The sequence below is a fragment of the Triturus cristatus genome, chromosome 12 (assembly GCF_964204655.1).
Source record: "Triturus cristatus chromosome 12, aTriCri1.1, whole genome shotgun sequence".
Classification (NCBI taxonomy): domain Eukaryota; kingdom Metazoa; phylum Chordata; class Amphibia; order Caudata; family Salamandridae; genus Triturus; species Triturus cristatus.
This window is the reverse complement of record NC_140595.1, coordinates 763,806,481-763,834,321: the sequence shown is the minus strand read 5'-3', so window position 1 is coordinate 763,834,321 and position 27,841 is coordinate 763,806,481. Positions and strand designations below refer to the sequence as shown.

Sequence of the window (27,841 nt, the reverse complement as noted above, 5' to 3'; positions counted from 1 at the left end):
TCAATGATATTTATCAATCCACACATGGACATCTTGCATGGTTTTGCGTGGTTTGGTAAATGCAGAGTAACACAAGGAAGCGCAAATTGCTGCCTTGCATTACTCTTCCCCAGAGAGGCATTACATGGGTGGAGAGTGGGCGTACCCACTCAACCACCCATGTATTTTAACACATTTCCAGATTTACCTTTAGTAGTTGAACTAAGAATACATCAAAATCCTGTGCCTCCTTAGGGGAGGCATAACAAGGAGAAATACACTTACATTTTGCAACACACATAGAAAGAGGAAAATGTCTCTGAGGATTGTTTTTGTGCAGGAAGGTGACCGTTCCTGCACAAAAACAATATTCACTGCAATGCACAGACCCTTGCACCATTGTGCAAGGGTGCCTGCACTGTTACTAGGCAGCCAAAGTGTGCAAGTGCTTGGAAAGGGTAGGAGTGCACCATACAGTGTTAAATATGGCACATTCCTGCCCTTTAATGCAGCGCAGCACAGCAAAGTGACTTGCTGAGTTAAGTTGTGTGACTTTTTGGTAAATATGGCCCCTGTATATGTAGGAGAATGGCTAATGGAGAAAGAGCATCTTCCAATGTTCCTATAACACATCTGATACATTTCAAGCCTAAAATTACATCCTTTGTGCCAGTTCATTATGGTTGCATGCAGACATAAATATATGCCCTTCTGAAGTAAGAAAATATAATACTCATCAAAAACAGATTTTTGCCTTAGATCCCTTAAACCTTTTTTCTTTGTGCCACTCCCCGTCCCATCATGTAATCTTTTGTATTCTTCTCAGATCTAAACAAGATTATGTAGCATTTTGGTAGAAATATGCAAAAAACCAAGGAGGAGCTGGAAGACAAGATGGCAAAAATCTCCATGGCGACCATGTACTTGCCCTTGGTACTGAGATAGGCAGGAATGAATGATAGCCAGACGCTGAGAAAGGCAAGCATGCTGAAGGTGATGAATTTAGCTTCATTGAAGCAGTTGGGAAGTTTTCTGGCCAAAAAGGCGACTATAAAACTGATAGTTGCAAGAAATCCAAGATATCCCAGCATGCACCAGAAAGCAATAGGTGAACTCTCATTGCATTCAATGATAATCTTTCCAGGATGAGTTTGAGTGTTATTTTCAGAGAAAGGAGGGGAAAGAATCAACCAACAGACACAGAGAAGAACCTGGATGAGCGTGCCAACACCAATCACTGCGTAGGACAGCATGGGTCCAGCATATCTTTGTAATCTACTGTTGGGTTTGGTGACTTTGAAGGCAATGACAACCATGATGGTTCTGGCCAAGATGCAAGAGACACAAAAAGCAAAAGTGACTCCAAAAGCAGCTTGACGCAGGAGGCATTTTTCTGTGGTGGGATATCCAATGAAAGTCAAAGAAGAGAGAAAGCACAAGATAATAGAAATAAGCAATAAGCAGCTAAGTTTAGAATTACTTGCTTTGACGACAGGAGTGTTCTTGCAATACAGAAAGAGTCCCAAGATTATAGCAGGGATAAGCGATAATGAAATGCCGGCTCCTGCCAAGATGGCTCCAAATGTTTCCATATAGGAGAGAAACTCGATGATCTTTGGGATGCATTGGACTTGCTTCTCATTGGGCCACTGATTCCATGGGCATGTAAAGCATTCAATGGAATCTTAAAAATGAAAATAATCACATCAGAGCTCTTATACTCAGCAGGTGAACATCATATTTCAAATTTCTTCGGTTACTTGTTCTCTTACCAGTTTGGTTAGAGATCTCCCCGAGTACACATGGGACACACTGGAAGCAGCAAAGAGGCTTTCCTGGTATGGTAACTTTTCTAAATCCAGGAGGACAACTTGGATTGCACACAGAGGGAGGGACCTGGAATGGGAAACAAGGTCACTGATTAGAGGTGAATCTAAAATATGACATGAACAAACATTGTATTGTAACTTGTGTGTTGGCCCACATTGAGTTCTTTTATTATAGAATACAAAGAATAGATAGAAGGTGGCAATGTTGCAAAACATGAACCTTCAGTAGAGTAGGAATTTTATGAAAAGGGGGAAGCAATGGGGACTCAAAAATGTTGTACTGGATGCCATTTGGTAGCTAAATTGCTGTTTGACAACTGATTCAGGGCCTGATTTAGATCTAGGCAGAGGGGATACTCCATCACAAATGTAACGGATATCCCATCCGCTGTTTTACAAGTGGAGTATATCCTATGGCACTTGTAATACAGCATTCTGGGTATATGTCATGTTTGTGATGGAGTATCCCAACCACCAAGATATAATCCTACTCTAGTAGAAACTATGGTGACGTTATCACAGCAGCATTGCTCTACTTATGTTTCCGTGTGACATCTTTAGATTTGTACTTGACCCTTTACATTTATACCTTAACACCAAAGGTGTGATTTTACATTTGCTAACTTCCGTTGTAAAATTTGAGCTGCATACAATTTCTTCAAGATAAGTTGTGTTTATAAGTGGCAAGATCCCTGTGGTACTGCCTGGAGGCCAGCTCAGTTCAACTGCCCAGAAGGAAAACCACAAAGAAAAGAAGTGCTCTAGCTTGGCTTAAAGCTACAACACCTCCACAAGTTGAAGCATATACAGGGACTGGACAACTTAAAGTTGTGACTATTGTCATTGATTCTGAGCGAATTACAGACACGTTAATAAAGAAAGGATGCATGTGAACCTTCTGTGACCACTAAACCTGAAATACACAAGGTAACAGCAAACAAATACAATTGATATTACCCAGCACACCAGTGCCACTGAAAAGTATGCCAACAGCGGTTCATCTAGGAATGGATAGAAGAACTGAAGCAGATCCCATGGGAATGGAACTATCTGAAGGTCAGCAAACACTACCTTACTGAGCAGTGCAGAGAATAGCAGAAGTGAAAAAATACTACAACTAAACAAGAAGAAACTCGCTCAGTCTAAAATGATGTAAAGCCTTCTACCCATTAAAAATGCACGTCTAACATTTAACATTATAGGTGTTTATATTCATTTAGGTTAACAACCTAATTCCAAGCTTCTTTCATTTACTTTCCATGGTCGTGCTCCTGTACCTTTCCAGACACGGGCAATAGACCCATCCACATTTTCGAAACGCCATTTTGATTGGGATAAGTGTGGGAATGCAGATTGACATTACATTTGCAACAATGTATTGAATTTATCTATATTTGTGTCTGTGTCCACAAAAACATCCTCAAAAATCACCTGTCATTATGGGTAATACCGATTTCACATTAATACACGCCCCCTACCACTAAACTTAGGGGCATATTTATAAGGAAATGATGCAGCATAGCGCTGCGGCAAGATTTGCAGCCCTGCCCTGCGTCATTTCCAAAATGCAGAGAAATGCCATATACTACACAAGAATACGGTGCACCCCGGTGTTTTCCCTAGCGCTAAAAATAGCTGCCTAGCGCCAACACAGACACCTTTGAGCCACAGTGCAAGGATGCCTGTTTTGCAGGGATGATTGTTTTTGTGTAAGAAGGTGCCCTTTCCTGCACATAAACAATCAATAATGTCGATTTGCTACATCTATGTGTGCTGCAATTTGCAGCACACATAGAAGTTGCAAATCACCATTATTTAATGATTGTTTATGCACAGGAAGGGGCACATTCCTGCATAAAAACAATAATGAATGGCGTTTTTCTCTTTCTATGTCTGCTGCAGAACATAGCACAGGTAGAAAAAGCAAAAAAATTGAGAAATAAAAGCAGTCATTCTTAGCGCTGCCTCAGATTTACACATCCTTGTAAAACCGGGTAAGCAAAAAGGAATGGGTGCTGGGGTGCAATGCCCACAGCAACACCCATTGCATACCCTTGTCACGCAGATACCTGCACGAAAGGGTACCATATTTACAAAGCAGCACCAAGCCACAAAAATTGGCCAAATGCCACTTTGTATATATGGAATAGGGCATTACACCACCAGAACGTCGGTAAAAGTGACATTCCGGTGGTGCAATCCCCTTGTAAAAAAGTCTCTTAGATTCTTGGTTGCATTTAAAAAGTACAGTACTTCCATTTAACTCTAATTTCTAACCTTTAGAGTTTTCCTCATCAATTGATTCATGGTCAGTGTTCACTGAAAAACACTATCTACAATGACTTGTTTGCTGGCTGCCGGTATTATGTGCTTTTGAGAGCACAACAAACACTATTCATGTCAACAACAGGAAAGGTCTGACAGATGTAATGGTATTACTTGTGGATCTCCAGCTCGCATTGTTTTACCTGTGGAATTCTAGTGACTACAAATTGTGTGTAGCTGTCATCCTCTTCTGGAATACAATGACCGCATTTTTCTTGGCATAGGTATGCAGCTCTCGTCCCTCACTGGAGCTGTATGTCTGTGCCCATAAAGGAGACAGGTGGGGTTTAGATGTTTTCTTAGCTAAAGGAAAAATCCAAACTGCATCTTGCTCCTTGCTGGGTTCCTTCCTCTCACAATTCTTCCAGTGAGAGGAGGGAGCAGCGTATCTGTGCCATATCAAGGAGTCATGAGCTATTTGGATTTTTTTCTTAAGATAAAAACAGGGGTTAAGAACAATTCTCGTCCCTCCTCTTTCATTCCCTAGCTCCTGGTTCATTTCTTCTTTTTAGAGTATTGGCACAAATTGTAGAAAGAAGTGTGGGAAGGACGGGGGTGCGCCTCCTGCCTTACCTCTCTCCTCCCTTATTAGCTCCAGAAAAATTGGATTGGGATGCTGAATGTGGCTGGGAGGTGCTGGGGATAGTAATAGTTGTGCTTAGCCCTCTCCGCTAACAATGGTACTAGCAAAATCCAATGGCAGGCCCTAGCAATAGCTAAGGAAGTGATCCAGATCTCTCCGTTATGTGTGTGATGTCACATGTGATGTTTTAGTAATAACATATTAGCTGGAATTCCTCAATGACACATGGCTAGGATCAAACCAGTATTTCTCTCATTGATTGTGGCATATGGCACAAACTGCTACCCTATCACACCTAGTCTCTGTGATCTTCACTGGGTCCTCTTACAAGCTAGGCAATCTTTCAAGCTCTCCCTGCTCATAAGGTTGTTCATAACAGCATTCATTGTAGCTGCTTATCTTACCTAGCAGAGCTTTTACTTGTTTCAGGAGGATCCAAAGGTTTGAGACATAACAACACTTGACTGTTGGAAGTTCCCAAATCAAAATTTTAAGTAGCAAATAAAAGATCCTTCTCTGGTGCACTGGTAGAGCATGGAACATTCTACCTGCTACCCTTGAGAAGCTTACATCTCTACATGACAACTAAAAACACATTTGTTCAAACTCATTTGTTCAAAACAAATTATTCGAAAAATTCCTCACCCAAAGATAAAGTGTCCCAAACTATCACCACCTCTCAACCAATTTTCCATCTTTCACTTGTACTGTCACCTATCTGTTAATCAGTCTCATTATTTCTTTTAGAAGGTCTGACTTGCTTGGCACCATTCAAAACCTGGGTAAATATTGTTGCTTATCTACCCCTATCCTCTCTCGATGTATTCCATGTTATTACTTACCTTTCCTCCTCTTGGTTGAGCTATATGAATGTGTATCTTTTTTTAAAAATCTACAAATGAGGCAGCTTAGCAGTGTGCGTTATTAGGAAGTTCACTGGTGACCATACTCCCTCTCCCTTCCCTCACAATGAAAAGGAAATTTTACCCCATGAAGGGTCCGTATTACAAAGATGGTTCTGGGATCGGCAAAGGCATAGGGTGAGATCCACAAAGGTAAACTGAGATGGAAGTCTAACTTTACGACTTTCTGAATTCACAAAGGGCCTTTTTGCGTATTAAATGCACTTTCTGAGTACTGAAGGTCCTGAAGTTAGACTTTCTTCCTAGTTTACCTTTGTGAATCGGGCCGATACTGTCATATATTCATCTCATAAAGGGTATTCTGGTGACACCTTTACATGATGTATTTATACACCAATAGGGCATCCAAATAAGACAATAATAACGTGGATCTATAACATCAAAGTGGTACAATTTATTTGATTTGTATTACACAATCTTTCAAATTTAGCACTTCACTGTACTGTACAAAACTTAGTCATTCCTCTTGCACCATTTAAAATTCTTAATACCAAAAGTAGCAAGCCCCCCATTCTAGCAGCTTATGCAGAGTCTGCCACTTTGCCCGATGGCTTGGAGAACAGAGTCCCTTTAAAATGTTGATCAGTTGTTTATAGTCTTCTTCTGGCTGCAGCTTTGTGACAATTGAGGCATTCCATTACAGATGGGTGTAGCATAAGTTGATGTTCACAGTGAAGGAAATACAAAAATAAATATATCATGGCTGAGGGAGGAGAACCAGTCATTAAAATATTGGCTAATATGTATAATACGTATTTACAATCAGGTGAAGTCCCATTTAGGTGGAAACATGTCATTGTTCGATCACTTTTGAAAAAAACAATGGCTGACCCTTTGTTGTGAGAGAATTATCGCCGAATATCTCTTCAACCGGGTCCAAGCAAAATATTGGAAACATTTGTAAATAATCATCTTTCCTCATTCCTAGAGTCCAAAGGGATTTTGCACTTCACCCAAACAGGACTCAGGATATGGAGTAAACAGAGACAGCTCTCCTTGCTGCTTATAAAGAGTTGAGGGCCATTTTAGTTATGGGTGGTACTGTGGCTCTGATCTTATTTGATTTTAATGCTGTATTCGACACGGTATTGCACCCAATATTTATAACAAGACTGGTGGAAGGGGGCATTGGAGGCATAGCCCTGAAATGGCTTACTTCTTTTCTTCACAAGCGTACTTTTCAAATACTAAAAGAAGATAAGCAATCCGACACCATTGCCCTCAAGTGTGGAGTGCCACAGAGCTCATCCCTTAGCCCCACCCTATTTGATTTGTATGTTGCTCTGCTAGCAAAGATTATAAAATCTTATGGTATTATTTCAATATCATATATAGACAGTACTCAATTGATCATTAGTCTATCTGATCAAACAGAAAATACTTCATCTCTCTTAATTCCTGTAACCAGCAGCCTAAAAATAAAAAGTGATAAGACAGAGGTGATAGTCGTAGATAACAATCCCACAAGGTGGATGGAAATGAATTGGCCAGCCACCCTGGGTAACCAGCCAACCCCCAAAACAGAGGAAAACATTTTAGGAGTATGGCTGGATGAGAGATTGACAATGGAATTCCTGCTCAAGAAATTAGCAGCTTCTTGTTTTGGCCTGCTTCGTACCCTAAGAAAACGTTTAAAATGTCTTCCAGGCTCAACACGTAGACTGGTGGTTCAAGGTCTTGTAATGTCTCGATTGGACTATAGAAATTCCTTATATCATGGAAGCCCTTGTACAGTCTTGAAAAGACTACAGTTTGTTCAAAATGCCACAGCAAGCATTATCGTAAAAATACCCAAACACCAGTCAGCAAGGACAGCATTGGTAGCCCTGCATTTGCTTCCCATAGACAAGAGAGCCCAATTTAAATCTTTATGTCTTGTAAACTAAGCAATAAAAAAAGGCTGTAAATTGATTCAGAACCTCATTACTTTTTATGAGATCACTGCACTCTTCTAATCAGTTACTGCTTATTGTCCCCAGAATTAAGAGAGTCAGAGCCGGAGGTCGATCTTTTGTGTATATTGTTCCGAGGCTTTGGAACTCTCTCCCGTTGCATATGAGGCAAACTGAATCTGAACTGCAACTTAGGGAATTCTTAAAGACTAGAATGCTATTATAGTGTCCGCAGGACAGTGTAATGTGTTTTAGCCAGTGCTGGGAAGCCCTTGTGGACAGCCATGAACTTTATAAATCAAAGAAAAGAATAGAATAGAATGGATGGAATAGAATATAATTTTTTGTTTAACTAAAATTCAAAAGGTTTATTGTTTCAGTTGATTAAAACCATAAAAATACATTTACTAAAACAGAATGCTGCAATTAAAAGAAATTATTATTATTTTTCCCCTCTTTTTTTTTTTTGCTTTCCTATAAATCCTAAAAGCCTTTCATTTCTACTATAATTATGTGTGAATAATTATTAACGTTCATAGTTTACTGTTTGGTAAGTCTGGAGCAATAATTAATCCCTGAAAAGAGTTCCTCTCGATGTTTTGGTATTATTCTGCGTTGTGTTCGGGAGTACGGTCTGCTTCTGAGTTGGCCATCTTATTCGCTTTTTGCGAGCAGGGCACAGGGTTACATTTTATTGCATGTGCATGAGCTGAGAGGAATTTTGTTAGTTGGCAATGCAATGGAGTGTCAGTTGGGTCCAAGGACGCCATAATTGCCGATCTGCATGTTCTCATGCCAAAAGTGTTCATGGCTTTTTTTAGGAAAGTAACTCTTGCTTGAGATAAATACAGACAAGGTGGACAAAGTCCTCTTTACTGTTCCCACATAGTCTACAGTCTTTAGGCCCGTCATGGACCCAAATTGGCTGGTCCATGGTGGATGGGAATTTACCCAGACGCAGGGCCATTAACTGTAGTTTTCTGTGGGCCGAGAACGTAATAGTTAAGTATGGTGCTGGGGTGAGTGATTTGTAATTGGATATTACCATCCAGGCATGTTTTCTCATGCTAAAGGTGGTTTTGTCTGCTAGCAACGAGTGGAGCTTTGCTGATTTAATTATAGCTTGCTTGAAGGCCGGGTAGGGCAAATTGGTTTTCCAGAGTTCTCTTGTGCAAGTGTCTGTTAGAGCCTTTTTTAGGTATTGGTTGTATGGGGACTTTGCGTCTTCCTCTATTTCGTCCCACAGAGCCTTATTCAGTTCCAAGACTGCTATGTTTTGTTTCAAGCTACACCATTGCTTGATGGTTGCATACATTCTTCCCAGCGTTTTGTTTGTTACCCCAAATTCTAGTCTGGTCTGCGCTGGTGAAGCTCCCTGATGGATTTGAAAGACTCTTTTGTAGATTGACACTTGTGCTTTGTTTAGTAGATCAGCGTCTTTCCCATGGAGAGCTGTGCTGTCGTATGATAGCGTAGGTAGCGTTTTGACTTTTATTGTTGCCAGTAGGGGTTTGAATGATGGCCCCTTAAGCTTTTTTTATAGGGACCTGTAGGTGAATGATAATGCATTTGCTCTCTGAGAAATGTAGGCTTTTTGCTGCTGATGGTTGTACCGATTATCGAAGTAGAACCCCAGGTACTTTAGTTAGATACTACTTCTAACTTTTTGCCCTCCAGTTGGAATTGTTGTTTGGTAGTTCATCATCTGGTGATAAGCATTGTTTTGCTTTTTGTGATGTTTATCTCTAAGTTGTTGTTGGCTATAAATTCCATTATTCCCACAAGTGACCTTTGTAAGCCGATCTTGGTTAAGCTCATCAAAATGACATAGTCCGCGTAGGATAAGTGGGTTAGGGGTAGGGTTCCTAATTTAGGTGGATTGGATGTGATCTTGTTCAGCTTTGGCTCAAGGTCTGCCATGGAAAGATTGAAAAGATGGGGGCCAGGACACAACCTTGTTTAAGCCCTTTGCTGGTTTTAACCTTTGTTGATAGCCTTGCTCCATCTCCCAGTTTTACTCTCATCCATGTGTTGGAGTATAAGAGCAATATTCCTCTGAGTATTTTATCCGGGACATTCCAGCTGCATAATTTTCCCCATAGAATGTTACAGTCCACGCTGTCGAAGGCCGCCTTTAGGTCGATGAAACAGAGGTGCAGTTGTTGTTTCCTTCGGATGTATTTATCGGCTATCAGTGAGAGAGATAAGATATTTGTTGTTGTCTCACACCCTTTCTTGAAGCCTGTTTGATTCAGCGGAATTCGTTTTGAGCTATCAGACCAAGTAGTTAGATCTTCCAAGAGTAATGAGGCATAGTGCTTCGCGTCCACGTCCAAAAGTGCTATCAGCCTATAACTCACTGGGTATGTTCTATCTCCACCTTTGAAAATCGGAGTAATTACTGAGCCTTGCCAGCTTGACGGAGTTTGACATTGTCTCTCTACTTCATCGAACAGTTTTTTTAGTCTTCTGCTCCAGAAGTGTGGGTCATATTTAAAAATTATTGGGGGGATGCCATTTGGACCTGGGGCCCTGCTACCACGACTTTTCCGAAGTGTTCTTTTTATGTCTTCATCGCTGAAGCCTGTATGTACGAATGCGGCTGCTGTCTTATAGTCCTCACTCAATTGTGCCTCTTCTGTGTAGCACAGTGTAGGCCGTTGGCCCGTTCCTGGTGCTTCTACAGCCCTCCGTTCTTCTCTCAAATATGCCTCTTCTGTGTTGTGCAATGTAGGTCGTCCACTGGTTGGAAAGCTGTTTGTAGTTTGTGAGGCCTGCCTGTCGTTGATTAGTTGTTCTTCGCACTCCTTGGGCGACACTTGTGTCCTCTGCCTCCATTCTAGATGTTTCAGAGGTTCTGTGTCTGTGAATGTCTTTGTTATTATTGTGGCCCAATCGGCCTCTTGTACGCTTGAAGTAATTGTGTTTGCGGGGTGATTTAGCCCATTTATTATTCTCCAAAACACGCTTGAGTTGGTGTTTTTTGCAGTGCAAAGTAATTTTGCCAAAAGTCGTCCTCCCTTATCCTTTTATGTTCCCACAATGCTTTTTGTATTTTTTCTTGAGAGTCTGTCTTTGGTCCCAGTCTGTGTGTGACGTACCTGTTTTTTTCAGTATCCTTGCGTTAGTTCTGAAATAGAATAGAATAAAATAGAATAGAAATGATGAAAATATGGGGATATACAGTGAGGGGGACAATTAAGAAAGTGATCATGAGATAAAAGAAAGAATGAAAAAAATGGGTAGGTAGAAAGGGGAAAGACATAACAGGAGTGGGAAGGAATGGTGAAAGGAAAGAAAGAAACAAGTAAGAAAAAGTGAAAGGTAAGATGACTGAACGAGTGAGAGAATGAGTGGATGGAAGGCTGAAAGGATGAAAATATGCAAGATTGAAAGGATCAGTAGGTTAAAGGATTAATAGATGAAGAACAGAAAAATGGCAGATGAGTGAAATGATGGTGCAAGTAGGAGTGAAAGAATGGATGGGTAAATGTATGGATACATGGGTTTATTCATATTTGTAATATTTAATATATTTATGTAACTCAGTAAAATCACACTGAGTGAAACTCCATGAGTTTCACCCAATCCTAACCATTACCCTTTCTTTCCTCTTCCTCTTCATCATCCTAACACATGCAGATATAGCAAGCAATATAGGAAAACATTGATATAAAAAGTGCTCTTATTTTGTGCATCACAAATGTATATTGTATTTATATTTAAATAAACAGCATAAATATAAAAATTACAATTGCACAGAGCCAAGCACAGCAGAACCAAAGGCAGCGCCAGTACCTGGAGCCTGCAGTTCTGAATGCAGGTACTCAAAGTAGCCCAAGTAGCAGTTCTGCAGATTTATTTATTTTATTTATTTATTTATTTACGCAACTTTTATAGCGCGACAAATACCCGAAGGTGTCTCGGCGCTGTGGAGCAACTAAAGTTCATCATCCTACCGTCTTCTCACTGGTTAAACAACCATGTTTTCAAAAGCCTACGGAAACTAATCAGATTCGGAGCGGCTTTAATGGCAATTGGCAAGAGGTTCCAAAGTTTTGGAGTGGCCACGAGAAAGCGCCTGTCGCCCCAGGAGACTGATCTTGTACGTGGCACCGGCAAAAGGCTGGTATTGGCCGATCTTAATTGCCTTCTGGGGGTATAGAACTGAAAAGCTTCGATCAGGAATCTGGGTCCAGTGCCATGTATGGCCTTATAAGCAATACAGAGGGCCTTGAATTTAACACGGCTCTCAACTCTCAGCCAATGAAGCTGACAAATACCAAGGGTGGTAGATTTGCGGCGAGGGATGTTGAGGAGAATCCTAGCAGCCGCGTTCTGAATAGATTGCAGCTTCGTTATGACACGCTTCTGAGTATGGAGGAAGAGAGCGTTCCCATAATCTATTTTTGAGAAGACTAAGGTAGAGACCAGAGTCTTCCCAGCTGACGGAGGGAGATATGGTAGCAACTTCTTAATCTTTTTCAAGATGTAAAATGAAGATGACACAACCTTATTGATATGGAGGTCAAAGACCAGCTTGTTGTCAAAAATCACTCCCAGATTTCTGGCTTTTTCCACTGGGACAGGTGGATGGCCGAGCTTTTCTGGACACCAACCGAGGGACCATTCAGGGGAAAGTTTTCCAAAGGTCATGATCTCGGTCTTGTCCGAGTTAAGCCTGAGGCAATTCAAGGCCATCCAAGTACTGACCTCGAGCATAGCTTTCTGGAAGTTGGCTGCTACAGTAAGGCCATCCTTATGGATACCCAGCACCAGCTGGGTATCGTCTGCGTACGATGTTAACTGTATCCCATAGGCCTTTATTATCCTCGCTAAGTCCGCTACATAGATGTTGAAAAGCATAGGACTTAGCGAGGAGCCTTGTGGGACTCCACAAGGGAGTGCAGAGATGGGAGAATAAAAGTCTCCGAGCCTTACTGTCTGGGTACGGTTTGCCAGGAAGGATGAAATAAGATCCTTGGCCCGACCATTTATCCCCAGAGCTGTGACACGGTCGACAAGAGTGACATGGTCGACCGTGTCAAAGGCTGCTGACAGATCCAAAAGGATAAGAACAGCCGCCCCTCCCTGATCCATGATCGTCCTGATCTCATCAGAGGCCTTTATCAAGGCAGTCTCTGTTCCATGCCCTTTCCTGAACCCAAACTGCGTTTCGTCGAGAAGTTGGTGGGTCTCGACGAACTCTGAGAGCTGCTGATTCATCAGATATTCGCATACTTTGGCAGGAAAGGGCAGGCACGCAATCGGTCTGTAACTTGCGACAGCAGTAGGATCTAAGGAAGGTTTTTTAAGAGGGGTTTAATAACAGCCTTCTTCCATATACTAGGAAATTGGCCTGTTAGGAATATATTATTGCAGATTTCCATCAAAGGGAGGGAGATCACTTCTGTGAGTTTCTGCATCACGGACGGAGGACAGGGGTCCAAGGGGGAGCCTGATTTAATAGTGGAGATGATTTTAATCACGTCCTGATGTGAAACAGGTGAGAAACAAGGGAAGGAGTCAGAATTAGGGTGCGACAGTACTTCTTTCCTGCTGTCACCTCTATGTTCAGTTCTGATGTCATTTTCAAATGAAGCGTAAATATCTGCAGCCTTAGTGGTAAAAAAGATGGCCAATTCATTGCAGAAAGTCTGTGAGGGCTCCACTCCAGGCCCAATGGAGGGGGTGGACAAGGTGGTGACGACGGAGAAAAGTTCTCTGGCAGAGTTGGCAGCAGTCTCGATTTGTGCTGAGTAAAAAACTGTTTTTCGGGCCAAGATCGCCTTTTTATAAATCATAAGAGCGTCTTTATAGTTTGTCTAGCTGTGGGACAGTAAGCTTTCCTCCAGCGCCTTTCTAAATTCCTACAATGTTGGCGATGTAGACGGAGATCTTCATTATACCAGGGGGCCGAAGGAGATACTCTATTGGGTTGCGTGAATTTCTCTGGGGCCATTAGATCAGCGGCACTTCGGATCCAGTCCTGAAACTCTGAAGCTGACGGTGACAAGATATTTCCTCCCTGAGGACAGGAGGAGGCCAAGGAATGCAACATCTGAGGGAGATCTGCAGTTTTCCAGGCCCGGGTACCTATCTTAGTGCGAGGTCTGGGGTGCGGCAAGGCAGAAAATCGTGTATCTAGTTGAAAAATAATAGCCCTATGATCTGACCATGTAATTGGAATAATGTCTGATACAGTAATGTCAGGATCATTAGTAAATAGCCCGTCAAGGGAGTGTCCAGCTTGGTGTGTGATACCCTTGACTAATTGGTGCAGTCCAAAATTGGAAAAATCAGTCGTGAGTTGGGCGGTGTCTGGGTTGTCCTGATCTTCCAAAAAGAAGTTGAAGTCTCCCAATATAGTAAATTTATCTGAACAGATGACATTGTCACTCAGGTCAGAGAGGGTAGAGAGAAAAGAGTTACGGGGGCCAGGGGGTCGATAGAGTATTATACCCTTTAGTGCCCGCTTGGGATTAATACTGATAGCAAAAACCGCTGATTCACAGTTAACCAAATTTATAGGATCGAGTGTGGTGCGATATTTATCCTTGTAAATAATTGCAAGGCCCCCACCTCGTCCTATAGGCCTGTCATGTCTGGCGACACTATATCCAGCCGGGGTAGCGTTGCAGAAATCCGGGCCTGACCCGGCATCTGCCCAGGTCTCAGTGACAAATAATAAATCCACGTCATGGGTGACAATAAACTCACTAATGTAAAAACTGTGACATGGGAGCGAGCGCGCATTGATAAGCGCAGCTCGACAACCATGTGGAGTTGTATTCTCTCTGACATATGGTATGCCATGGTTTGGATCCGAGTAGGCTGGTAGACAAGTTAGGAAAAATTGATAGCTACAGCCTGGGCACATAAAAGGGCGAGTGGGTATCGCAGCGGTCAGGACGGCACTCGTACAGGCCTGACATGGCTTACCGGGATTTAGCTCTAGTATATACCGGGGAGTGTACAGCAGTCGGGAACCAGGGGTGGTGGCCCTGGGCCGGGTCCGGCCGCGGACGGACGCAGACGGGCTTGGCTTTGGCGCGGCTTCGGCGCGCGCCCGCTGCGCCAGCCCGCTGCGCCGTCTGGCCATGGTTCCAATATATGGGGCGTGAGGAGGGTGAGAGGCCGGCGCGACTGGAGCGCAGCCCCAGCCCACACCCAAGATGGCGCCCGCCGCCGCCTTTCACGCAAACAAGCGGCTAGGCGAGGCAGAAAGAAAGTAGGTCAAGCGTGAAAGGTGTCAGTGTGCCTAACCTCAATTCCCGCTACAGAACAATCTAATTAGAAGCCCCCAAGGATATTTCACAACATAAAAATTCATACATTTAAAATCGATATTTCAGTTTCTAAAAACAAGCAGAAATGATGGCTGAACACAGTTTGCTCGCAGCCCTAGTACTCCCGACTAGGGAGAGCTCTAAAGGCAGCGAGCGACGAGTGCTTCCCAACTAAATAGTCAGGGAGGGCGGGAGGCCAGCGCGACTGGAGCGCAGCCCCAGCCCACACCCAAGATGGCGCCCGCCGCCGCCTTTCACGCAAACAAGCGGCTAGGCGAGGCAGAAAGAAAGTAGGTCAAGCGTGAAAGGTGTCAGTGTGCCTAACCTCAATTCCCGCTACAGAACAATCTAATTAGATGCCCCCAAGGATATTTCACAACATAAAAATTCATACATTTAAAATCGATATTTCAGTTTCTAAAAACAAGCAGAAATGATGGCTGAACACAGTTTGCTCGCAGCCCTAGTACTCCCGACTAGGGAGAGCTCTAAAGGCAGCGAGCGACGAGTGCTTCCCAACTAAATAGTCAGGGAGGGCGGGAGGCCGGCGCGACTGGAGCGCAGCCCCAGCCCACACCCAAGATGGCGCCAAAAGAACTAAGGGCCATTCCTCTAGTAGATCAACTTAGTTCAGAAAGAGGAAGGGGCTCGCAATCATAACCCACTGAAATGTAAAGATTCACCAATTGGCTAAAAATCAAAACAAATGGTCAAGGGCCCTGTTGGCAAACCCCAAATGTCACAAAGAATCAGAACTATGAAAATAGGGAGCACACTCTAAATACAAATACAAACCATCCCACAATCAATTGAATGTAATGTATGCTCAATATCCAAAAAGGAAGAAGGAACACTCCCTTAAACAATTACAGATTGCAGTGGAAAGAAGAGTATGTCCTCATATGCGGCATCTGCACGGCAGAGGATTCACAATGTACCCATGAAATGACTGAAAAGCAGAGTCCCTAAGCTACGATGAGTGAAATGAAGCAAGCAGGGCTTCATATACGAAAGAAAACAGAAATATTAGCAAATTCCTACCTTAACTCTGAAAGGAAAATGAGGGAGCCCTCAAAGGCCTTCCTTCCATGGAGACAGAAAAAAGACAGGATTTGCTCTACTGCAAGTGGCATCTCAATATTGCCTTAGCGTGAGGAGTTTAAGAAATGTTTTTAGGGCTTAAAAGGACCAGTTTCATAAATGCGACACCTAATGTGTTAGGATGAGCAACAGGGATACGCTGGTAAGGGCTGTGAGGCAACATGTACCACCATTATACAAAAGTTTCAATATATCAATATTTATTTCTGTAATTATTTTGGGTATTTCATATCACACAAATCCTGTAGAAGTGAAATTCTTTATCTTTACTTGAATGAAGGATAGGGCGTTCAATTGTAGCTACACAAAATGACCTGGATGCCACCCTTTTGTCTCAAACTATCACTAGTAATCAAAATGCTGGAGTTGTAAGTTGCAACTCTGCATTCTCCCACACAACCTCTACCCCAATGAAACAAGGGCAACCTCAATGTTCATGCAAGGCTCAAGCTCAAGCTATGTTTACTGAACACAGTTTCCTGCACATTCACTCATCAACATCCAAGCACACAGTGGAAAGCAGAACTTCCTTCAAAGAACATTTAGTAATACAAGCCATCACTTTTGTCTGCAAACAAGCACAGTGAAGAACGCTTAAAACGTGCTAAAGAGCATCCAATATTACAAGTCATCACTTGTGTCTCCCAGCAAGCACACAGTAGAAAGCACAACACTTTAAAGTACATCAAGTACTACAAGCCATCACTTTCATCTGCAAACAAGAACACAGTGGCAGGCAAATCCTCCTCTGAACAACATCAGATACTACAAGCCATGACTTGTGTCTTCAAACAAGCCCACTGTGGAAGGCACAATTCCTCTAAAGAGGAATACTACAGTACTACAAGTCGTCACTTGTGACTCTCAGGAAGAACAAAGTGGAAAGCACAACAATCTCTAAAAAACATCAAGTACTACAAGACATCACTTGTGTCTCTAAACAAGCACACAGTGGAAGACACAATTCCTTTAAAGAAGATCCAATACTACAATTCATCACTTTTGTCTCCCAGCAAGCGCACAGTGGAAAACACAACATCCTCTAAAAAACAACAAGTACTGCAAGCCATCACTTGTGTCTGTGAACAAGCACACAGTGGCAGACACAACTTCCTCTGAAGAATGTCAAATACTACAAGCCATCACTTGTGCCTGCAAATAAGTACACAGTGGAAGTCATATAATGCTAGAAGAAAACAATGGTAAGAATCTTCTCATTAATAGGACCTACAATTTGGGACATTATCCTTCACCTTTGAGTTAAACAAATGTTTTCTCAGTTCCCAAATACCACATACTTACTTATCTTCACGAGAATCAAGGACATTCGTCTGTAACTTGCAATGGTATCAACGATTACTCAAAAAGTGACACGAAGGAAGAGCTTTGTTCATTAGGGCTTCATAAAAAAATACACCCGAAGCGTGGGAAAAAAATGCCTTGGGCGGATGCACTGAGGAACAGATTTACTAATGCTTTGCACTGAGTTTGCATTACTATTGTAACACAAACCTGAATCAAAGGGTTATGTTGGGATTTACTATCAAAAGTAAATCAAGACTTGCATTGGATAGTTTCTCAAAGTAACACAACGTTGTGCTATGCCCTGCTTTGCATTACTTTGCATCAAGGGGGCATTCCATGTGTGGTGGATGGGCGATTCCATGCAACCAACCATCGATTTTGTTCCATCCCTATCTATAAACTATCATACATTTGCGCCAAAATCCTACACTTTCTTGAGCCAGGCACAACAAGGTGAAATGTTATACTTTCTCCTCTTTTCTACTTTACATGTGTGCTGCATTGTACAGCAAAGAAAGTGTTAAAGGATATGTTTTGCAATGGAAGGGTGTCCTTCCAGTACATAAATTTACAGAATGCACACACCCTCCCACTGTGGTACAAGGCTGTTTGCGTTTGAACACGGCAGCCAAATATGTGCCAGCTCAGGAATAGAGGAAAACAGCACCACATCTTAGTAGTTTGGTGCTATCTGCTCTCTCTCGTTCACACAAAGCAGCATAAAAGATTTAGTTGCATTCATTTTTAGTAGATCTGGGTCTAAGTGTGCGACAACCAGGAAGTGTCACATGGGTAACGCCTTCCCCTTGGGCACACTTTGGGAGAATTCACTGTTGGTTCGATATGTAGAAGAATGAATGCTGGTGCCCAAAATGATGCTCAGAAGCCTATGCCATATACAAGGCTGCATAGTCTTGAATCCACCGCATGCCCCTTCAGTTTCCAACCAAAACCTCTCTGCCCCGTCATCTAACACTTCCAAAATCCTGCTTCTACCCTTTGTAACAATTTTTATATCATTCTCCTCCACTGTAAATATTCCAATGAGGAAAAATAAGTGCTGGTGCCCAAAAAGGAGTGCCAGCGAACCCCATGGGCAACCACTGGCTCAAATTAAGCAATGGTTTTAGGAGAGCTAACTCTGGCCCCTTTGCAAACAGAGGCCAGGGAGCTCTCAATGCAGACAGTGTTAGTTTGCAGGGTATCATGCTGTAAGTATCCGTTCAGAGGCATGTTGTAAATCTGGCCTCTGGGCTGTAAATCCCTGGGAGGTGGAATGTAGGAATGTCTGATGTTACAACGCATGCTTTTACCACGTGGTAAGTAACAACGCGGTTGTTACAAAGACCGCATTGTTACCACGTGTGGCATTACATCGCAAGTCATTTCAATGACTTGCGCTAGGTGGTGCGCTGGATTTAGGAATAGTATAAATTACTATTCCTATTCCAGTTAAAGCATAGCAGGGAAGGTGTTGGATTTAAGATCCAACTCATTCCCTGGTGTTTCACACTACCAAGCGCAAGTCGTTGAAATGTCTTGTGATGTAAAGGCACGCGTTGTTATGAACCTGCATGGTATTGCCAGCGTTGTAAACGCTGTCTCCTGGAATGGAGTGTTTCCTACTGCCACTGCATGGTTGAGGTGCTTGAGTAGAAAACACGGGGTGACTGAACTACCACTCCATGTACCTTTGACACGATGATTGTAATGTGATTGTTTTGCAGTCTCAGTACATGAATGCTGTTAGACCTAGCATCATTGGCGCTGGTCTCTCTTCCTCTTTTTGCTTCCTATCTTTTATGTTGGCTGCATTTGGATGCTCTGGTCACTGTGCCACTGCTAATCAGTGCCACAGCGCGAATGCTCCCTGTGTAAAGATGACTGCATGAATTGGGATAACCATAATTGGCTTGTTTGGTTTACCTGTCAGTCCCTAGTATAAGTGCACTGTTTGTGCCCAGGGCTGTTAGACCAAAATACTGCTGGTGGGCCTGCAGCGCTGATTTGCGCTACCCACCGAAGCAGCTTTTAAAGTATGTTTCAGACCTGCCATTGCAGAGTCTCCCGGCAGTCCAGAACTGCCTTTGAAACTGGGAGATGCACCCACTTCCCAGTCCCTGCACCTTCCCTTCGCACCATGTAAGACACCCCTATGGCAGGGTGCATTGTCTGTGACAGGAAGAACATGCCTAGGTCTGTGTAGCATGTTCTAATAGCGAGTTACCCTCCATTTCACAGTTTACTATTGTGAGGCTATCCGTTCTCATGGGCCAGAATGGGCAGGCTGAGTATTACATTCCATAATCCTACCTGCCCCCAGGAACCTGATACGAAATTCGAATTTGATATGTTTAAGCTCAAGACATTGAGATACATCTTTTAGTAAGGATCATTTGTATATCCCGTGTTAGAAATGCCTCTTCTAGAAACAAGGTATTTTCTTGTCTAAGCTTTACTGTAGGCTTTGCTAGTATGTGTATTGGTCGTCTGCTTTTGGAGCAGCAGGGCCAGCTGAGTCAGACCTGACTGGCGAGAGAGATCGGCATTCAGAGCATGGGAAGGGGTGACTCTTTGATCTGAGCAGGGCCGTTCCTGGCAAGGTGAATGATGGCTCCACCTCCCACTGGGCGTCTGATAGCAGACCCCCTGATTCCTAAAGTGCAGGATGTCGTCTCGTAAACCAAGTGCTCCCCGACCCCACCAAACTGGTTCTGGCTGGATTCAGTGATTTGTGACTTTAGAGAACAAAGACTTTTTAGGTATAAAACGCTGCGCTGAAACCTTTTTCAAGTGTGTTCCTTCTGGATGTCAAGATGAAACTCTGTCCGAGTGAACAGAGGAAAGGACTTTGAAACTTTCACCAAGCTTGCTGAGGAAACTACCCGAGGGCCTGAATTGAGAGTACCTCCTGTTGAAGTCTCAGGGACATTAGACTTCACCCCGTCAGCCATCTGAATTCCTGTGCAAGAAATTCTACTTGCAGGTGAGGCCTCCGTCGAGTAATCCGGAGCCTCTAGTTCTACTGTGAGGAAGGCGGACTGGTAACCCTTGTTAACTCTGTGTGGCCCGCCGCAGCTAAGAGAGAGCTGCCGCCGCTGAGAGTCCACCTTAATTTGAACCTTCAGAACCTTCGCTGAATCTGTGTGGGCCGCTGCAGCTAAGAGAGCGCTGTAGCCGCTGAGTGCCCGCCGTTGTGCCAGCCTGGTCGAGATCATCCTTTGTCCTGTGGGCCGCTGCAGCTAAGAGAGAGCTGCTGCCGCAGAGTGCCTGCACTTGTGTCAGCTGTGCATCATCGTGACTTATCCCATGGGCCACCGCAGCTAAGAGAGAGCTGCTGCCACTGAGAGCCCGCATCTTTGCCAACTTTGCCTCATCGTGATTCGTCCTGTGGGCCGCCACAGCTAAGAGAGAGCTGCCGCCGCTGAGAGCCCACCTTAATTTTAACCTTCAGAACCTTTGCTGAATCTGTGTGGGCCATTGCAGCTAAGAGAGCGCTGTAGCTGCTGAGTGCCCGCCATTGTGCCAGCCTGGTCGAGATCATCCTTTGTCCTGTGGGCCACCGCAGCTAAGAGAGAGCTGCTGCCGCTGAGAGCCCGCATCTTTGCCAACTTTGCCTCATCGTGATTCGTCCTGTGGGCCGCCGCAGCTAAGAGAGAGCTGCAGACGCTGAGTGCCCACACCTTTGTCAACTTTGCCTCATCGTGATTCGTCCTGTGGGCCGCCGCAGCTAAGAGAGAGCTGCTGCCTCTGTGAGCCCACCAGGGAGCTGCACGACGTGAGTCATCACCACCACCAACCCGGGCCGCTGCAGCCGCGTGCTGCTGCCGCTGAGAGCCCACCTGTCCCCGAGTGCCTGAATCAGTGAGTGCATGCTGCAGACCACTGCAGCCAAGAGTTATGGTCGCTGGGAGTCCACCTGTCACCGGCTCGCTTCTTCGAGAAGCTGCGTGCTGTGTCCCCTTCCAACGGCAGGTATCTGGTGCGCAACGGGTCGCGTACACCCCGGCCTTGAACTCAGTCAGTGCCACGTTCTGGTGAATACGTTATAGCATTTTTAAGTCCATACTGATTTACGTGCATGGTGGCTTGATAAAACGCTTTGAGAGTCTTGTGTTAAACCTTAGATAAAGATACTATTTTTCTACACCTACTTGAGTTGTGTCCTTTTGTGGTGTCATTACTGCCTTATTGTGCATGGTCATAAATGCTTCACACACTGCCTCTCAGATAGGCCTAACTGCTCGTGCTACGTTACCACAGGGTTGAGTAGGGGTTATCAAAGGGGGTAGCCCACTTGCCCAGACTTAGGAAGCAGGGTCCCTATTTGGACATTGGCGCCAGCCATTGCCAACTAGAGACCCCCATTTCTAACAAATGCCCTATATGCACATATCCCTATTATAAATGCCAATGACTGAAAAGAGTGGACCAACTCAAATAGATATATTTTATTGGGAATAAAAAGGCAAAAAATCAATGCATGATCTTCTGTAAACTGTCAATTACCCATCTTCCTAACCATTGCATATGCAATCGAGAATATTTTGTTAGGTCTTGCTGGCGTTGCAGCGCGAAGCGCTGCCGCCAACGAGAACTATTGTTGCCGTGATGTCTCTCAAGGGAGACAGACCGGGGCACACGCAGCGATCGGGGTCTGTGGACGCGCTTCACGCACACGCGCGCGCACACACCCCGCCAATGCCGACCCCCGTCGAAATTGTACGCATTTGCATTTTTCAATGTCGGAACAGCACTGCTGTGCGAACGCCACTGCTGTGCATGTTCCGGAAACTGTTCAGAAGGTGCAGCACTCGCCGTGTGTCTGTTGCTAGTTTTCTAACACCGGAAGTTGCTTCCTGACCAGCGTGGGCAGTAAGTATTACTCTCCCTGCGGGCTTGGAAAATGCGGGGTGTTGTTTGCATGTGCGAGGTGACGTGCGCTTACTTTTTAGGTGCTAGGATTGTTGGGAGAACGCACACGTTCACTTCAGTGTTGTATTAAAAGAAGGCAAGTGGGACTCTTGTGTGGTTTATTTTTGGCACAGAGCTGGTATGCGGCAGGAGGATCCCAGTCCGTTTTCGGGAGAGATACATGCCTTTGGCTTTATTTTTCCTTTCTTTTTGATTGTTTATTTGCATTGTATTCTATAATTTTGGTGGGCTTTCGAAAGCTACAGGTCGGTCCTTAAACTCTTTACTTATTTGTGCCACAGACCGATTAAAACAAAGTCACAGGTGCGTTCCTGGGACGGACCCGACTTAAAATATGTAATTATCGCATTATTTTCTTTGGAAGTGCTACGCTTCGCAAAACATTACAAAGTTAATTGATGTTTGTGCAAGTATGATTTTATCAAGATCGTTTTGGATATAAATGTTACAATTTAAAAATCGATATGGTAAGTGGCCTCGTCAATGACACTTTTAAAGATGCTTTTAATGTTTTTCCTAGTTTCCGGTTACCTTCCTTCATCTTGGCTCGCAAGTGCCCACCACCAGTGAGTTTTTGCATCGCTACCACAATTACTCCATCATTCATGTGCAGTTAAGGGTGTTAAAAAAAAATAAGTAAACAAGCATTTGCAATGCAATAGGTCTCGCATTTACGGGAGTTTGAGCTATTGGCATTGTAAATGACAATGCGTTTTATTTATGTTTTACAAACAAAAACATAAATAAGAGGCATTGTCATTTACAGTGCCAATAGCTCAAACTTGCGTAATTGCGAGACCTATTGCATTGCAAATGCGTGTTCTTTTAAGTCGTCGATATTTTCCAATACCCCCTTCTTGCTGTTTGTACCTAGCAGTGAGTTATTCTGTTGTGGCGCTGTGCTTGTATGTGTGCATGAGTGTGTCTGGTAGTTATATAGCAGAAACCTAAGTGGAAGGCAGCGGGGTGCTGTGCAGGGCCCACACAAAGATATAGTTAACGTGATGGGAGGGTAGCTGATTTTTAGAAGTGAAAGTGGGCTGTTTCTACATCATTGTGACATAGGGTAGGTGAGTCTTTAACTCTTTCATAAACTGGAGCAGTATTGGTTAGGGCAGTGCTGACAATACGTTAATGTTGTTCTAGATCCTGAGTGTAAAAATGTAGACTGCCTGATGCTTTGTTTTATTTCTTCATCTCAAAGCTGATTGTATCCTGGGTGTGGGAGTGCCAAAAGTCAACTGGAGATTATGAACGTGAAGATTATGAGCATGTCAGCTAGATAGGCAGGGGTGCAAGTCATGAGGGGTTTTATAAGTGATGTAGCTGGTTTTGAAGACTGTACAATTCGCAAAGGCAGTCAATGAAGTTCTTATCAGGATGGGGTGGGGTGATGTGGTCATATTTCTTCAGCCCCTTGGTGAGACATGATTCTACTTGTGAGATGCCCTTGAAGGGGGCAGAGTAGAGTATGGGAGGTCATGTATCAGCAGATTGCCACTGTCCAGATTCGAAAGAATGAGGGCTTGAACTGCTGTTCTGAAGTTGCTTCCTGGGAGGAATGGTTTCACTTTCTTTCCCACATTTACCACAAGGCAATGTGTTACCTTAAGGAGAGTTTGGGATCCATAATTAATATTTTGCAATATAAATTTCCCATACTCAGTGCTACTGCTGATCCTTTGACATTTCTAAATACTATCACATTGGTATCCTACTACATTGCTACTGATTAATATACTATTTAGAACAAATATAATACATTTAAAGTAACAAAGACCATATCCAACCTGTTTAATTCCTCCAACCCATTGGACAGCACTAGCATTGATCATCAGTATTCGTCCTGGAGGGGCGCTGGAGTCATAACTGCCCACCTTCACGTGCCTGATGGTGCCTTCAGAATCCTGATGCCAATTGACAATATCATACTGTGCTGGTGGGTTGCCATATCTATCGAAGAACACCTCTGTGGCTTCTGTACTCAAGCGCACTTTCTTGATATAGTGAAGTAGCTGGAAGGAAAGAGAAGGTGAATGCAGTTCAGAAAAACACTGTTGTCTGGGTGTTCAATGTCTTTAGCACAGTGGTTCCCTAACTTTTTCAAGTAGCAGCTCCCTTGATCCATTGGCCATTGCCCATGGCTCCCCACTGTCACTGTTTTTGATAGGTGGGGGAGATTTAAGCCCGGCCTTGGGAGTACTTACATTTTTCTCACTGACAATAATTAAGATGAAGCTGATGAAGGTATTAAAATCATATACGCAGGATTTTTCGTATTACTAAGGCGGGGTCTCTAATAAAATATTCCTGGTTAAACTTGTTTGCCCATGCCTTTTTCATAGAACCCTCTCAAAATTGTGTATCCTACGTACAGTGTTAGATGGCACCCCTTTGCATGTAGGCTCCATTGCCAAAGTGTTTCTGCGTTTCAGTAATATTTGCATGCACTTCTATTTCGACCCATGTTATATGTGCCAACACAACTGTCTCAGCAGGGTGACTCATGATATTGTAAGCCACATACAGCTTTATTTTTGCTGTTTCCTCCCTAAAATTGCCTTCAAATAATTGCGCGGCACGATTTGGCTCTGCACGAGTCGGACGGAAAGATAGGCCTTGAATCGGATTTGCTGTTTACTAATCCCATTCGGAGGCCTTCCTTACGAGATCAGAATCAGCCCCTTAGTGTGTTTAATAGACAGGACAACTGTACTTTCCTGATAACTTGCATTGGTGTAAAATGCATTTGGATAAATTTGAAACTATTAACGAGTAACAAAATAAATCAGGAAATTTCCGCTTACTTTGGGAGTGCTGGAAAATGGGGATCCAGTGAAATATGGAGGTCATCTTCCTTGACATGGAATCAATTAAGCACTACGTTTACAGCTTTAGGCATGTCACTTACAAATCATCAACATCATGCGTTTAAGTCTAATTAGTTTAACTGAAGCCAACAACCACTTCAGCATTAAATGCATTAAAGTGCTTGGTGCGCGGCTCTCCTGGCTAGGTTTGACGGCTCCCCAGGGAGCCACTGTGCAAGGTTTGAGAACCACTGTCTTTAGCAGAACACTTTCTAAACCTATCTCTTACTCTACCTCCGTCAACATCATTATGATGCATGTGCAAAATGGAAAGGGAGAACAGCCTTTACCAGGGCATGAAGTTTTAACCGCAATTGAAATGCATTTTATACATTGTGGTTACTTTTACCACGCAGATCTTTACCACGCAAATCTAAGGGGACTTGAGGATCTGCCCCAAAAATATAAAAGTTAAAAATATTTGGAAAAATTGAATCAATATAAAAGTAATTATTTTAAAATATATGTAGGTTTTGCTAATATTACTAACGTTGAGCAGTAGGTGGCAATGTTAGAATGTGAATGGACTTTTCTGTAACTACTATCACTGTATATTTAAAATATTCTTCTGATTAACATTTTTAAAATAATAATGTAACAGTAAGGGTGGTAAAAGTATGTGTGGTAGCGGATTGCATGGTAAATTTATTTCACATGTGAGTGAATGTAAATGTGTGGTAGAGGTGTCCATTGCAAAATCTGTGTTGTAAAAACGTGTGTGGAAAAGTAATGCGTGGTAATATCATACAGCTGTTCTACGCATTTTTGATATGCATTCTAATTTTAGTTACTTAAAATGTACCACCACAAGAAGTCACTGAATTTCTCTTAAAGCCTAAGGCGCTGGTGGACTGGACCATGACCTGAATTTGTAAGATTGTATTTTAGTGTCAATTCCTAGGAACATATTCAGCCACATATGAAATTTCAGCCTCAATACCTGATTGCAGTTCTCATCATGTGTGATTTGTACCATTATGCGTGTTTCTTCTTGCTATGACTCATAATGTTCAAATATTAGTATTGGTGCTGAGACAGAATATTGAATCAAAAATATCGAGTTACACAACTATTGAGTCAAAAATATCGTGGGTCAGAAATATCGACAGACAAATTCTTGTGGTCAAGAATATCCAATTTAGGTAAGTAATATTGATGTTAAAAATATCGAAGTGCAAAATATCTTTTGCAAAAATATAGTTGTTAAAAATATAAATTTTTTATTAATGTTATGTATTTTAGTACATATGTGATGTATGTTTTTTTGTATTTTTAATATATGTGTTAAATGTTTAGTAGTTATTAATTATTTTCTATTTGATTTTTGCATTTTTAGGTCAGTAGCGGGTTGTGTGTTTATAGGGAAAAAGGATGGAAAGTAATTTAATTATATAACATTAATTGATTATTTTTAGTAGTTATTAATATTTTTTTATTTGAATTTTGCGTTTTTAGTTTCATAGCAGGTTGTGGGTTTATAGGGGAATAGGGTGGGAAATAATTTAATTATATTACATTTATTTATTATTATTTGTTTAATTGAGATGCTATGGGTGCCGATTCCGATCCTGTAAAACCCAGGTACGAACGGTCGTACGGAGCGTATTCTCCGAAAGACTCGTACCCGGGAAATGCACCTTACAAACCAGCAAGTACGATTCGTACAGAAATACCATTTCCGTACGAATCGTAAAAAACTATGTGCGACGAAAAAATAGCCACAATTCCGATCCGGGACATCCCGTACATGACGTCCGGACGGAGTCAGGCAGCGTTCTACGGACCAGCAAGTACGATTCGTGCCTACGTCACTCCGCACGGATTATTTATTACGGCAGCCCAAAACTCCCGGGAAATTGAGGACGACACGAAGAAGGAACAGCGGTATGCGACGGACAGCCATGGACCCCATCCTACGTGTCATCCCGGCCCTCCTAGCTTATGACCTGGTGCACCGAAACCGCCGCGCACGCCGCAGAAGGTCAGCACAACACCCAGGGGCAGAGGGTGGGCGAGGGGCCGGAAACATAACCGCTACCTAATTTTAAAAATACCATATACTGCCCATACATTACCTCCAGGGTCTGGTCACTTCGGGGGCGTGTCCACCAATCCCCACGTACGCGTACCCGTCACCACTACAATGGTGGTACGGCCCGTAACCACGCCCTCTGAGCGTAGGTACGGCCTGTACCACCATTGTAGTGGTGATGTAGGGGTACGCGCTGTACCCACGCCCTCAGAGCATGGGTACGGCCCGTACCACGCGTACCCCCACATCACCACTCCAATGGTGGTACGGCCCGTAACCACGCCCTCAGAGCATGGGTACGGCCCGTACCACCATTGGAGTGGTGATGTAGGGGTACGCGCCGTACCCATGCCCTCAGAGCGTGGGTACAGCCCGTACCACGCGTACCCCTACATCACCACTCCAATGCTGGTACGGGCCGTACCCACGCTCAGAGGGCGTGGGTATGGCACGTACCCCTACATCACCACTCCAATGGTGGTACGGGCCATACCCACGCTCTGAGGGCGTGGTTACGGGCCGTACCACCATTGGAGTGGTGATGTAGGGGTACGCATGGTACGGGCCGTACCCACGCTCTGAGGGCGTGGGTACGGCACGTACACCTACATCACCACTACAATGGTGATTCGGGCCGCATCACCCGTACCTCTAGGGCACCAGTACATTAGTGATACAAGGCGTACACAGTATATTGGGGTGTGTTCATGGCCAGGACAGCAGTGTACAGCACCAAGGGTGATGTCTGCCAAGGAGTCCCAGCAGTGGACAGAGACAT

General features: G+C 43.5%; 1 protein-coding gene across 1 annotated transcript; it reads right to left on the bottom strand.

Moving 5' to 3' along the window:
• Positions 1-743: 743 nt before the first annotated feature.
• On the bottom strand, positions 744-26,007 carry LOC146782755 (vomeronasal type-2 receptor 26-like). The gene is made up of 4 exons (XM_085637230.1): positions 25,972-26,007; positions 23,952-24,176; positions 1,752-1,875; positions 744-1,663 (listed from the first exon to the last, which is right to left on the bottom strand). Exons 1-4 carry the CDS (start codon positions 26,005-26,007, stop codon positions 744-746), a joined length of 1,305 nt encoding a protein of 434 aa, XP_085493356.1.
• Between the last annotated feature and the right edge of the window lie 1,834 nt (positions 26,008-27,841).

What these genes read in the sequence shown, in the direction of transcription:
- LOC146782755 (XM_085637230.1), bottom strand. Translation starts at nt 26,007, where the DNA reads ATGGTACAAATCACACATGATGAGAACTGCAATCAG. An exon ending in ATGATGAGAACTGCAATCAG is followed by an intron (nt 24,177 to 25,971) that starts GTATTGAGGCTG and finishes CTTTCCTTCCAG; the next exon opens with CTACTTCACTATATCAAGAA. An exon ending in GGGTTGGAGGAATTAAACAG is followed by an intron (nt 1,876 to 23,951) that starts GTTGGATATGGT and finishes TTCCCATTCCAG; the next exon opens with GTCCCTCCCTCTGTGTGCAA.